The 14,367-nt window shown below is 29.8% G+C and overlaps 2 protein-coding genes across 3 annotated transcripts in view; both read right to left on the bottom strand.

Moving 5' to 3' along the window:
- Nucleotides 1-2,678: 2,678 nt before the first annotated feature.
- Nucleotides 2,679-6,180, bottom strand: LOC146528984 (malate dehydrogenase, mitochondrial-like). Its single transcript, XM_085203274.1, has 7 exons — nucleotides 5,886-6,180; nucleotides 5,582-5,782; nucleotides 4,931-5,125; nucleotides 4,543-4,740; nucleotides 3,653-3,785; nucleotides 3,404-3,578; nucleotides 2,679-3,092 (listed from the first exon to the last, which is right to left on the bottom strand). The coding sequence occupies exons 1-7, from the start codon at nucleotides 6,033-6,035 to the stop codon at nucleotides 2,960-2,962; spliced, it is 1,185 nt and encodes a 394-aa protein (XP_085059400.1). The 5' UTR covers nucleotides 6,036-6,180; the 3' UTR covers nucleotides 2,679-2,959.
- Nucleotides 6,181-6,482: 302 nt separating this feature from the next.
- Nucleotides 6,483-14,367, bottom strand: part of Plc21C (Phospholipase C at 21C) — a 78,504-nt gene continuing 70,619 nt past the window's right edge. For both annotated transcript variants that reach the window (XM_085202964.1, XM_085202965.1), the window contains exons 18-22: nucleotides 14,078-14,167; nucleotides 13,514-13,589; nucleotides 13,251-13,388; nucleotides 12,908-13,027; nucleotides 6,483-12,496 (exon numbers count right to left, since the gene is read on the bottom strand). In XM_085202964.1, the coding sequence (XP_085059090.1) occupies nucleotides 12,449-12,496; nucleotides 12,908-13,027; nucleotides 13,251-13,388; nucleotides 13,514-13,589; nucleotides 14,078-14,167 (472 nt within the window). In that variant the 3' untranslated portion in view covers nucleotides 6,483-12,448. The remainder of the gene's footprint in view (nucleotides 12,497-12,907; nucleotides 13,028-13,250; nucleotides 13,389-13,513; nucleotides 13,590-14,077; nucleotides 14,168-14,367) is intronic.

Below are 14,367 nucleotides of genomic sequence, written 5' to 3'. Positions count from 1 at the left end.
ACAGTTATGAGAAAAATATTTAAAAAAATGTCATGTATTTTTCATATTATATTGATTTTAAAAAATATCGGAAAAACCGACACCCTGTGATGGTTTTTCAAGTCCCAGTACTACAAATATTACACTTTCTTCATTTTTTTTCTGTAATGTAATCATTAGTAACCCTTCTATGAATTACAGTTTAAGATTGAAACATACCTGCATCAGTTTTCAATAAAATATCGTGTTTTTGCCAAACATTAAATTCAAAATACTTACCAACTTTAACCGACTGTACTATAAAAAAAATGTACTACCCTGTTTTTGCAAGTAACTTTAAAAGTTGGCGCATTTAATCTGGATTCCGAAATGGTACGACCCTTGCTGGATTACTTCTTTGTTGAAGAGAGAAAAATCGAAATACACGATAATCGGGATGACGTTCAGCGTTTTGGTATCTTTTCCAATACATTCTAGCTGCAGCATTTGCGTTACATAACCACTCTCCATGAATGAAATGCATACTGGTAATGTGTCAAAGACCGAGTATATGGCCTGCGAGAGCCCGAATCGAATTTTAAAATCAATATAATATGAAAAATACATGACAAAGATTTTTTTTTATATTTTTCTCATAACTGTCACGACTTGGTCTATCACCTGGTTTCGTTTTATCGTTGACTCCTGGGACACCCTGCATATTATTATTTTTAAAATATTTTCTACTCTTTGTACAAGAAATAGTGAAATGTATAAAAAAGGCCGCCGCTTACGACTTAAGCCGTTCTATCGCGGGTATAATCCTGGCGTAGGGGACATACGACCTTTAACAGATCAAGGTCCAGATACAAGTTCAATATCAAACATCTACTATGAAGTATATATATGTCGAATTTATCAAAGTTATTTTCTACTTTTTTCTTATATTTTTTTTCAGTTTCATTCTTTTCCTTTCCTCTGTCAAACTTAGAGACGTGTTTTGAATGGTGGAACTCAACTATGGAAATAATATAGTGGGCATGAAATCTAGAACCATCTCATTTAGTGCACAAATTCTTATTTACTATTCTACATATTTTGTTCTTAAATTTTTCATCATTCACAAATGTATTTTACCTTAATTTGTAAAAGTTATCACACGTAGGTTGCTATCATTTTATTATTTCTTAGAAGTTATAATATGTCGTAGCGCTGGGGCACAAAGATTGATAGTAAACGCGACGGTTATGGGTTCGATCCCCACTCGAGGAAGTGAAATATTTATTTACGTTTATATTTTCATTTCATCGCTCTGGTGTCTGGAGCTGATTTGATTTATTTAGATATAGATAAAATACCCTTTTTTTTAAATCAATGATTTTAAACAAAAGTAAAACATAATAATTAAAAATAAACAAAAACATTTTACTTACACGTTTTTATTTTCGACATGACAAAGTCACGTTAATCTCAAACAAAATCCACGTGTCAATTAAATCCCTCTCCGAGGTCCTCGTGGCGTAACGTGACAAAATGATATTCTTTTTCTTTATACGAGTATATATTATGCTTACGTTAATTTTAGACTATTGACTATATTCAGATTTACTTGTAATAATAGTTTATTCCAAAGGCCTTATGCTGTGTACTGCACCACATGCAAAATCAATGTATATTTTTATCTTCCTAGTAACGAGACAAAGTACGGCGATGAGTTTCGCCACCCACCACGCAATGTTTTGAAAAGAAGTGTTTCAGCACGGATCCCAGGTTCCGTGTCTACCCTGCTATGTATAGGATACAGGATGAAGCCAGAAAAATACGTAGTCCCCAGAGATGGGTATCGCATCCAAAATAAAACTAAGTAATAAATTTGTAATAAATAAAAAACCTGAATATTGAAACGAGTCTAAAAGTGCTTGTAAAGGTCTATTTGACTAAAGAATAATTTGAATTTGAATTTAAAAGCTTCATAGCTCTTACAACCATAGGTTGTCGCGTCACGCCACGATGGCCTTATAACTTAACAAAAAAAATATTTAAATTATTCCATTAGATATATGCAAGTAATTGAGTTGAAGATGAAAACTCCAAGTAATATAAAAACAAACATATTTTGCATTCAGACCTACAGACATAATATTTTCTTTTATTTACGTAGTTTTAGACTTTACAATATATAATTGTTCTCATAATTAAATAAAAAAAAAACATTGACTAATCTCGTGAATATTTGTATTTTTTTGTTTTTAACATCATTAATCTTACGTTTTCGACAACATCATTACGGGCGAATAAGTAATTAATATTTTTATTTTGACCAGTTTTAATTTTAAAATCATTGTTCTATTCTAAAATTAACTTAAGGTTGCGAAAATTTTGTAATATTTTCATAGAAGTAACTGAAAACTTAGTAAGAACGTGTATTTATGTTTTTTAGCTTTACCGCTATGTGCGTGAGAAAAAGTGGAGCTAAAAAAATTATATTAATTATTAATAAAGTCACCTCACTATATAAATACTACGAATTACCATAAAAACAAATTGATTAAATTGATTATTTTTATTAAGAGTTATTAAATTGCAAATAATTATACTATCTTTATTACTATGCACCATGTGGGCGAAGCTGCAAATAAAAACTATGTAATGATTGTCTTAAAAATACGAAAAGAAAACAATATTCATATGTTACAAATACATTTAATTATTAAGACGTTTCATTATTATATCTAGTTTTATTTGACTTTATCGTCTAGATTAACTAGTGGGTCTAATAGAGGTTGTCTTGGCTGAAATTGGCCGAGTTGATCAATTACTGTATACAATGACAGCAGTACCATCCAGGAACCTATTGAAATATAAACAAAAATTTTCATTCAAATGGGTTCAGTCCATTTAAAAGGAATAGAGTGGCACACGTATATAATTAAAGAAATGAATAATTCTACAAGATTTCCATAGGCTTACACAGTTAATATGAAATTATTTGCCATTTTCATTATCGTCGACAAGGCTTGCAAACTTTGCAAGGCTGGTAGACACAGCAGGGGCATATTTTGGCGGGATGAATGCAGTACTCGTCGCCTACAGCGTGACAACGGCCCAGGTTTAACATATCTTCTAAATCACATCTGTTTTGTAAAAGAAAATGGTAAACTTTTATGTATAGACCAATCTCTACTAGATCACTCTCTCTTAGATCACTCTCAAGATCGATCTTAGAGTTGAGGGCGATTTATAAATGTGGGCCTGTATAGTTTTATTCCTACACTCAGGATAAGCATTTACTACCTAGATCTACCACATTATCAAATAACCTATTGTTGTATTTCAAGGTACTTACGTAGAAAGATAATATATTCTTGGATTGTGAATTGCTTGACTTATTCAAAAAAATCTAAAATCCAAAAACATAAAGTATGAAACATAGTACTATTCTCACTTGCTATCTTCTAAAAGAATGGTTTCAGCTTCATTAAGATTTGGTACAGCGTACTCCACCACACCAGATTTCCCAATAGTGACTGGAGTGGCGCAGACTGTCATATTGTAGCATTTATCTGGATGGGCCTGCTCTACCAGGGCACTGTCTATGAAAGTTGGCTTTTCGAATAATCCTGGAGGAATATGGGAATGTTATCTGAAGCTATAGTGATTAAATATAATTATATAAACATTATAAAAAATGTACCTTTCATAATATTAACAACAAATCTGGCTGTAGAAAAGCCAATAGATAGATAACCTTGTTCATTGTTGCTCTTAGCTTTACATATAATCTCATCAGCCTCCCGCACGAGCCTCGTTAGACAGTCGACTTGGGTCTAAAATAAAAACTTTTTAAATGACTAATTAAGTTTATATAATAGAAAACTTGACTTTTTCATTCAAAATCTCTCTATTTAGATGGAAACCGGAGACCGGAGAGATATTCTACTGAACCTATCTCACAAAATAAATTAATTAACAAAGTTTTATTACAATCTAAGTACTTTAGTTATTATAAATTAATAAAAATACATGAAACCAATGAAAAAATGTTTAATCCAATAAATTTCGTTGCCAAGGCCCACTAATAACCGCTCAATCGACATTGGCCTTTGAAACCGGAGTCAGGTCGCGAGGGAAATTACTAAGTAATGTAACCTCGAGAGAGGTTTCGGCAATGAAAATATAAGATGCTTAGGGCTTCATGTTTCGTTTAGGTTAGTTATAAATTTAATTTAAATGATATTAAGAATAAATATTTTGAAATAGCTAAAAATATATTTTTACTTACTTTATAACACAATTATGAAGGTGGGAACCTGGTTTTAACACCCCATTCCCATAAGATACTTTCGTTTACAAAATTACAACTATAATTGCGACAGGTTGTGAATTCAATTTCCACTCGAGGATATGAAAATATGAAATATTTTTTTTTCCTCACTGTGGTAAAGAGGCACAGCACAGCGTTATATTTCATCATCCCACACGTAATGCCTCAGAAATTCGGGGAAAGTGGAGAAAAGAAGCATCTTAATAGGAACATAGTGTCTTAACATTAGGTTCTCAAATTCCTTCTCCCTCACCATTTACCTGCGGAAAGTTCCCAGCTTTCCCATTAGAGAAGACGGGTACTCTCGTACACCTGCCCGTTCCGCATACGACAGGTATTTGCGAAGAGGACGGGTCCGAGCCGGTGATGGAGCAGAACAGTTGGTTGGCGCGCATTGAGTTTATTGAGTTTACGCCTAACACCTTCCTTTTGTCGTACACTTTAGATAATTTTAGTGTCTGAAAAGTTATTTAATATACAAAAAAATGTTTTAATATTATTTATAAGTTTTTTTTAATTTACTGGAACAGTCATAAAATGTAGTAAAAGTAGGTAGTATGTATAGAGTATCTTCTACCTCACATCAAACAATAGGCTCACGATTTTTGAAGGTATAAAATAAATAAAAAATATAGAATCAACACTGACATTGGCACATAACGCATAGTTACAGTCCACTGGCGGTGTCTGTATAGCTATGATAGCTTGAGGACAGAACTGTGCACACGCTATACTGGCCGTTCTGACTTGCTGCAGGTTTTGGAAGAAGAGATCTCGGTCTGGCAGGTTGCAGCACGGAGGAAGGATGTAGTGGCCACCGCAGATTACGACCACATCTGCATCCTGATTGAATAATCACAAAATAGTTTTAATTTCCTAAAGAAACTGTTAAAATAAACTATACATTTAACACTTACTAACTTATAATTCACTTATTCTAGTTGTATATAGTGAATGTATGACTGCGGAAAAGGCTTACCAATTTAAATAACTACAGCTGAAGTAATTTTAAGAGCTATCTATAAGTGTCCCTCATTATGTAGGCTTCACTATTTTCTTGTTCTAGTTGTATATATGGGGAATCCACTCCACATTTTCTTTATTTTGGTATAAAAATCGTAAAGCGGTTCCCAGAATAAATATATCTAACAATTTTCAGCTGCATAATCAAAATAGTTTTGGAATAAAATGGTCCTATCATACGAATATATAGTCGAATAAAGGAGTCTATAAGAATTCTATTATCTACTAATTGACTACGGAACCCCAAAAACCCTCAACTAGAAAACAGAATCTTACATATAAAGCATCTTTCAAATATATCCTTCCCTGGTACCCCTCTACTTCAGGACTAGTGTCAATATGAGCCAAGTCGTTCGCCACGCCTAGCACTCGTCTGTTCGGCTCGTCGTATAGGGCAAGTATTTTAATGATTTTCTGCTGTTTGAGGAACAGGGAGGTTATGTAGCCGACGTCACTGCCAGCACCTATTACTGTCACCTGCGATTATAACTGGAGGTTACACTAACCGACCTATTGCGCTCAAAAATGAGCTGAAAACAGAGTACTACTTATGTAATTTAATAAGATAAAAAAGACAAACCTTTTGCGGTGGAAACCGTGGTACTGGACAAAATTTCTCGCACTCTCTGTCTATTTGGGCTAACACATCTGAGATTACAAAATTTTGGTAGTTTGCTTTCGAAACAACTTGATGATTTGGCCTGATCGAATTTAATATAGATCGAAACATGATTATTGTTTTAAACTAGTTCTTTTGTATGCATTGGAAAAGCTTTATTGTATTCTTATATATTTTTTTAGTGTACCATACTGTGTGGGATATGAAAATGGTGCAGTTATTTAGTATGACATGATGACTTTATTTTACTGATTTGATACTGTCATTTTTGATTGATATTTTTACTTCTCTTTTTGTTGCTATGATTAATATTAATAGTAATATTCATTTTTAAATATCTACAAGTCCAAAAAAAATTAAAAAAGAAACTTAAAGTAAAAGTACTTTTTTACGCAATTTAAACTTTTTGTGCATGATATTTATTTAAGAATGAAAATATTGCACAAATTGTTTCTAAATGCTTCTAAATAATATTTTCGCGTTAGTACTTATACTTGTACTTATCACATAGGTTATCTACCATTAAAAGGAAGCTGGATATCAAAATAAAATATCAAATAGAACAGACATCAAATTTAATAGATAAGTTTCACTATACAATACAATATATCGTAACATATTGATTATTATAAATTGTCCACTCATTTACAAGCATACGTCGAGTGTACGGAACACAGGAGTTCAAAATGACTAGAACTATTCAGAAAGCCGCCTAGACCTCATACATAATTATATTTAAATATATAATTTGTGCAATGCAATGCATTATTGATATTTAAAATTTTAATCATTTTGTAATGATAAGACGAAAAAATTAGATTAATAATGATTGAATTTTAAAAAAAATATTATATTTAATATGCCATTTAATTTCAATTATTAAAAATTATTTTTATTTTATTTATAAAAAATAAGTACAAGCTTGTCATTTACAACATGGCAGTTTTACAAACGCAATAAAGTTACAATAACAGAGATTACTTAAGAAAGTTAAAAGTGTTTCACTTAAAAGAAGCTCTTTTATACTTAAAACTAAATATATATTTTAATAAAAATATGAACAAAAACACATTTTTTTTAATTCTTAAATTAAAAAAAAAAAACAATATTATACATTTAAATATAATAACAAAAGTAGAACTTAAACTCATTTATTTAAATATAAATATAGAAAATTATAATTATATGTAAATGTATTTACATAAAAAACATCGCAAACATTTAGTTTCATTTTCTTACTTAAACTAAACCTGTGCATTCCATGCCACACAAAATTAAATATAAATGAATAGTTTAAAAATATAATATTACATCATAGCCGTTTTTAATAATATAAAAAAAATGTTAACATTTGGCAAATAAAAAAATATCTTGTTTTTTTTCTGACTAACTGTTGTAGGTTTAAATCTACACGTCTAAATAATCAGAAAGGAAACAAAGTGATTTAAAACTATTATCTGCGCCTAACCGATAAAATACTGAAATTGCAACAAAACGTGACAAACGAACGTACGACAATAATTTATTTTCAATTTGAATTATGTTATATTATATATTTTTAAAATATTCCCTATTCATCGAAGATCTAGACGACTCGAAAAAAGCCACGTTTACACGTTATATAGAACTACTATGATATATTTAATTCGATTATAATATTATTTTTACAGATTCGACATAATCAAAACGTGGCAAGAGTTTCTAATGGTACTGCAGCTTCCCACACACCCTTATATTCACAACCTATCTCGGAATACTTACAAATAGATCATAAGAAGTGTTTTAATCACTATATGTACTTTAATTTAGATTTATTTACATTCTTGTTATGCCAATGACAAAAAAGGTGTTATGCCAATAGTCTAGGTAAAAGGGCAGCGTTAGGTTCCGCCATATGATATTTAATGTCCAATATAATTTACAAGTGTAGAAATGGGGAGAAATAGGTAACGCATGAGCTAAGAATTTCATTAAATATCGAAATCAAAAAAAATTACGATATTTTTTAGTATAAGATTCTACCCATATCGAGACCATATAAACCAGTGTTCATTATTAGCCATAAGAATGTAAACAATCTAAGAGTAGCACACGTAACTTACATCTATATTTCACTAAACGATATTATTTCCCAAAACATTTTTATGAAACAGTGGACAGAAGAGCTATGTAGACGAAGTATCAAAAATTTTTCAAAATCCCATCCAAACTGATATATAAACCTCAAAAATCTATCCGAACAAAATCTTAGAAAAATAATAAATAAAGTATCCCTCCTATATATTTACAGAAAAATTGAAAATATAATGAATGTCTAAAATATACACAATTCAAGAGAGCTTTAAATTATTACATGATTAAATAGTAAAGAGATTAAAAAATATGACATTCCAATATGATAGGTTATACGTATAATATATTACATGATATATAGGAGCTAAGACAGGCAAATTCTTACAAATACTTATTTTACAAGCAAAACTGAAGCTGCAGTATAAATCTATTAACACTTATATTTAATTGGCAGAGTATACGAGACTATACAGAATTAAGTACTTATGTATTATTCTCACGATAGATGAAAAAAAATACTGTTTTTTAGCATTAATTTCTTATAATTAATACAATACTGTGTTAATAGGATACACAATATTTAAAATATTAAAGTTATATTCTTAAAGAAAGAACAACGGAGAAAGTAAGAAATATATGAAAACTTTAAATAATTAGAATTAGGCCATATAAATATAAAAAGCAGTGGGGAAGACTATATTATAACAATTTAGTAATTTTATGTAAAGTAGAAGTTATTCGATACCTATTTAATTTAAGGAATAATATTACTTCAAGGCAAGGAACACTCATATTAGCTACTTTTAACATTGATTTAAATACAAAAGGGCATAAAATAGAGAAAATATATAACATGGCGGAGAAATCAGCGGAAAAAAATAAAAAAAATATAGTTAACGAATATAGAACCACTTCCTTTTCCAAAAAAGAAATCGGTTAAAAATAAGTTAAAATATAGTCCAAGTTTTGCCTCGATGATCCTATATACGTGCTATATTTTTCTACTTCCCTTGCCTATTCTATGTAATATTAAAACTATTATAATATGCAAGTAATATTTAAGGGTACTACAAAACTTATTTGTGACTTTCATGTTTCTATTTTACTTCTATTTATGTATATTTACAATATGGCTACCGCTAAAAGCATTTAAAATGTAAATGGCTCATAGTAATTTGGCGTTAGAGGTATTAGTTGTTACTAATATGTTAAATTGAGTAAAGTAAAATATTTATTTTTTCTCATATACATATAAGTCAATAATATGCGACCAATTTTTAGATTATATTCGCAAAATTCTATAAAAAAGTAATATTGGGAATAGGCGATAGTCATATATGTTTAATTTGTGGATATCAACAAGTATCTAAGAAATATATTCATTAGAAAATAAAGACATAAAACATTTAAGAATAATTCCAATTACATTTTTTTTAGAAAATACTGTATATAATTAAAATATACGATAATAATTAGTATTAGTAAGTAGTCACTAGGGCAATTTTGATATCATTCAGATTAAATTTTACGGGCATTATCATAATAATGTTCAAAATTATACATATTCCTATAACCAAAGATGCAACATTTTTTTTAAGAAAAATATTTTAAATTTCTCACAAAACAATTTTGTCATAGAAAAAAAAAAACATTTTATAGATGTAAAATTATTTAAAATTTATTTAAATAAGTATGTTTGTTTAATATATTGTATTATACGCATCTTCTTTATATGGAATGATTTAAAAATATATTTTTATATATTTATTATTACACTTTTGTTAGTGTTAAAGAAATTGAGCAATTGACTATTGTGTGTACAGTTGTAGGTTGTCCGTTACAGCACGTGAAGTGTCAAAAACCTTATCATATCTTTCATTAAAGTCGAAGTCATTGTAAGTAAAAAAAAATAAGTAAAAATTTAATTTAAATATTCAAAAATTGATCATACAAGCATCGATTGACCCTTTTGTACTTAGCGTACAGAAAAACAAATCAAACAGTTTTTTCTTTCATAACCATTTACAAATGAGATACACGTTTCGAGATATAACAGAAATATGTTGTGTATATTATACATAGTTAACATTATTATTTCCAAATTTGAGTTTAAAACATTCGTGCGCAAAGGGAGCTTAAATTTTTACAGATAAAATATTGTCTTTTGAGCGCCTATTTTTGTTTTAGATATATAAATAAATAAAAATAATTTATCATTTACAAAAAATAAATATAAATTACAGATATAATAATAATAAATAAGTGTTATATAGATTGTAATAATTATTAATTAAGGAAATCGTTAGTGTACTATATTAGTAAAGCTTCAAACGTTGTCATTACGATATTCAGTAAATTCCTGACGAAAAAAAAACAAAATTCCAAAAGTAGCGGTATATATATTTATACCGCGATTTTTTCCAAATTTACATCAGAACAAAATAAAAATTATTTATTTTAATGTAAATAAAACTATTTAATATATATTTTTATTTATAACGTTAATATATTTTTTTATTCAGATCATATTACCGACTAGAATATCGCTTTGTGCAAATGAAATATTAAACTTGGAATGTTAAACTACAACCCTATGTTACTAATAAATAATATACAAAATACATAGAAAATAATATATAAATAGGATATACAAAATTACTGTTAATTAATTAATTATCTTTATACAGTTAAAATTTCAGCTTTTACTAATAAAAGAAACAAGGTTCATTATAATTTGTGCACAAGATATGTTAATCAAAACAACCGCCTTATTATAATATATGCTACAATAACATTACAAAACAAAAATATACCTACATAATATAAATCAAACATGGCCGCCGTAACCCACAATGACTAGCATATAACATATAATAATAATGCTAAAAGCTTTAGTTTTTTTATAGTTAATAACAGATTTCTATACTACGTTAAATGCAATCACGAGTTAGTTTCATTCTAAACTACAACACGAAATATTATTTATTATATTTATCATAGTTTCACGCTGCATGCCCCATACAGCAGGGTAGGCGGAGGGGACTTAGAGTTAAGACACTTCATTCCCCACGCACAACCCAATTTTCGAGGTCTTGCGTGTTGAGTGGCGGCTCTTTGTCCATCAACGCGGAAAAAATAATATAACCCATTCCCCAACATTGCCACGACAGACGGGATTATTTCTAGTAATAATAATATATAAGATAGATTAAAAAAATAGGGTTGCCAGCTTATATAGTTATGATTTATTTCGATATTAATTAGTGAATGAACTAATCAAGTTACAATATTTGTGCACATACGTTTTAAACAACAATTTCATTCTTTTACGAATCTTATCCATACTTTTGAGGAAGCTCAGAAATAATAATTTGTTTCAATGTTGTTGTTGAAATGTTTAGAAACGGTTTTCCTTTATTTGTTAGGTTCCCGCTATGTTTAGCATATAGCCGGGTACGCAGCGGGAACCACTGACTGAACACTAAGACAAGCAATCGGTTTTCTACACACCGCCCAATTTTCGAGACATTACATGTTGAAAAGCGGAATACGACGCCTCGCTATATTATTTAAATATATTATTAATTGCCAATCAAATAAATAATAATAAATAATTTATTTATAATTAATTTCAAAAACACGAATTAACTTGCTTTCAAAACCAACATTAATTTTAAGTCATTAATTAATATTTTCTAAGATGGCAACCCTTTTCTAATACAACACATAGAAATACTAAGTCTATGAGATTGCAGAGACGAAAATCCGCTTCGCTCCTTATTAGGTAATATCACAGATTCCTAAAGGAAAATTCCTTGAAGAAAATATTTATTTAATTATTTATTTATTAAATACACCCCTTATTAAAAAAACTAGTGAAGAATTTAATATAAAGTGATAACGTGTTAATAATAAATATAAATATAATTATATAAGTTTGTAGTACGAATACATACTGAATATTGAAATGATAAACAATATATAAAAATAACAAGATTTGAACCTACACTTTGTGAAGGATGGAGAATGGAGCACGGAGTGTCTTATCACAAGGTGCCTTCTGTCTACCCTGTTATGTAAGGGATACCGTGTTAAATAAAAAAAAACAAATATGTAAACTTGAATAATATTTGAGGATATTATACAATAAATTCAACAAAAAATAGTTTTATGATATTATGATTTCCACTTTAAAAAAGTACTTTGCTTAAAAATTGTAAATAATATAAATTTATAATATTATTACCACGTCATCACTCCATATTACAAATTAAAAATAAACATTTGAGCGTCACAAGAGAAAGCCACGATTTTAAGTTCTTATGTAGATATATTCAGATAATACCAGTTATTTCTAGTTATAACCAGATATTTAAAGGGAGCTTTATGTATATATCCTTGTACGTACGTACATTTAGGTGATTCGAGGAAAAAGAAGGTTAGAGCAGGTCCTAACCTTCAGGCGCGCCGCCGCATAGCCGTTCTAGTTCCAGAAGTTCCTAAAAATAAAATATTTTCGTTTAAAAAAATGCATATTCTATTGAAAAACTTTATAACGAAATTAAATAGAATTGCTAAAAAATATATTCAACAATTACAATACATATATAATATAATTAATTCAATATAGAAAACAAAATAAGGAAATAAAATATGGAAAAGGGAAGTATATAATAAAACACTCCTTCAACTTTAAATATAATGAAACAATCTTTAAATAAAATGTAAATAGACCAACACACAAACTATAATCTTTTATATTTTTAATTATTTAAAAATCCTTAAAGTTAAATATCATCTTATTACTTTACGACGATCTCAAATAAAAATATTATCTTTTGGTAGCGGTCCTCTGACTTCCCTGCTTTATATGGAATATAGCGTGAAGAAAATAATAAATATAATTTAACCTGATCCCGATGAACCAGTAAGTTAGCTCGCATCCTTTCATGGGTCCTCGCAAGCTGTTCTCGTCGTCGCGCGTGGGCCTGCTCTAGACGCGAGCACTCCGCTACTCCACGTTCCACTGACTATAAAGATTCGGACATTATGGATGAGAAGATTTTTTTTGTGTGTGGGTTTTAAGAATGTTGTATATATATGTATATCTATTTGATAAATATATTTAAAATGACTACTGCCTCTATTCAAATATATTTAATTTTTCATATGTTTGGCCACTTTAGAGTACTTACTTTGTGTTAACTTTTGATTTTAATTAAGTTCATACAAAAAGCGAAAAAAAAGACGTACCTGTGAATGTATTTCCCGTTTTATCCTTAATATTTCATCTTTATCCCTATTTGTTTTCTTCGCTAACGCTTTCACGTCCTCTTTCCGTGAGTTTGCTAATTTGTTTAAAATTTCCTTTTTCTCCATTTCTAGTAAATCCTGTAATATACATATGTACATATCATAAAATTATAAAGTTTTTATAGTTTCATGCTGTTTCCGGCATATGTAACGGCTCAATAATATATAACGATATACATGTAAATATATATACATAAACTTACAGTTAAAAGTTTCATTTGATGTTGCTGTTCATTGCGTAGATTCTTTTCTAACGCCGCGTATATGGCGTGATGGTATCTGGAAAAAATAGATATTTTTTTCACGCTTTTTTATAAGTTCACGCTGTATTCGGCATACAGCAGGGAAGGCAGAGGGAACGTAGTGTTAAAACACTCCGTTCCCCATTTTCCGCCGAATTTTGGAGGTATTGCGTGTGGACACTATAGCGAGGAACTGAAAATATTAAATGTTTTATTTCCTCGAGTGGGGATCGAATCCACAGCTTGTCGCGTTTGCAGTCACATGCTTTTGCCCCTGCGCCACGGCTGGCTCGTATACAATATAGACATATATATAATATGCTTCAAGTTAGCCCCTAAACCCACAGAGATATACTCTGAGTTATATGTGAAACATGACACATTAACATCTATTCAATATGTCATTTGTCATATAAAAAAAAACAAATAGAAATAACTACGAGTTGATACATGACACATTTTAAGACACGTTCAACCAAACAAACAATTCAGCTTTATAATATTAGTATATAGAAGTATATTCACCGTAACCGTAGTTCCCTTTCCGCGGCGGCCGCTTCCGCCCCGGGCGTTGTAGCGGTGGTGGGTTCCTCACCGGTGGCAACGGGGTCACTTCTGAAAGGTCATTTGAAGAAATAATATTAATTTATGATATACGGGATGCCAATATGGATGAAGATATCGTAGCGCAAGGGCAGGAGCGTGCGACTGTTAGCACGACGGTTGTGGGTTCAATTCCCACTGGGGGTGATAATATATTTAATATTTTTATTCTCGCTCTGAAACGACAAAAAGCGCGGCGATGAGTTCCACTA

This window comes from Heliconius melpomene, chromosome 19, assembly GCF_056956725.1.
Source record: "Heliconius melpomene rosina isolate 202511_hmr_F chromosome 19, ASM5695672v1, whole genome shotgun sequence".
In the NCBI taxonomy this organism is placed as follows: domain Eukaryota; kingdom Metazoa; phylum Arthropoda; class Insecta; order Lepidoptera; family Nymphalidae; genus Heliconius; species Heliconius melpomene.
The sequence above is the reverse complement of the archived record's forward strand: the minus strand, read 5'-3'. Positions and strand labels throughout refer to the sequence as shown.

Excerpts from the sequence above, each read along its gene's own strand:
- LOC146528984 (XM_085203274.1), bottom strand. The coding sequence starts at position 6,035 with ATGTTTCGATCTATATTAAATTCGATCAGGCCAAATCATCAAGTTGTT. Across the intron at positions 5,783-5,885 it reads CACGGTTTCCACCGCAAAAG|GTGACAGTAATAGGTGCTGG; the intron begins GTTTGTCTTTTT and ends TTATAATCGCAG. Across the intron at positions 3,093-3,403 it reads ATTCTTTTAGAAGATAGCAA|ATGTGATTTAGAAGATATGT; the intron begins GTGAGAATAGTA and ends TTTACAAAACAG.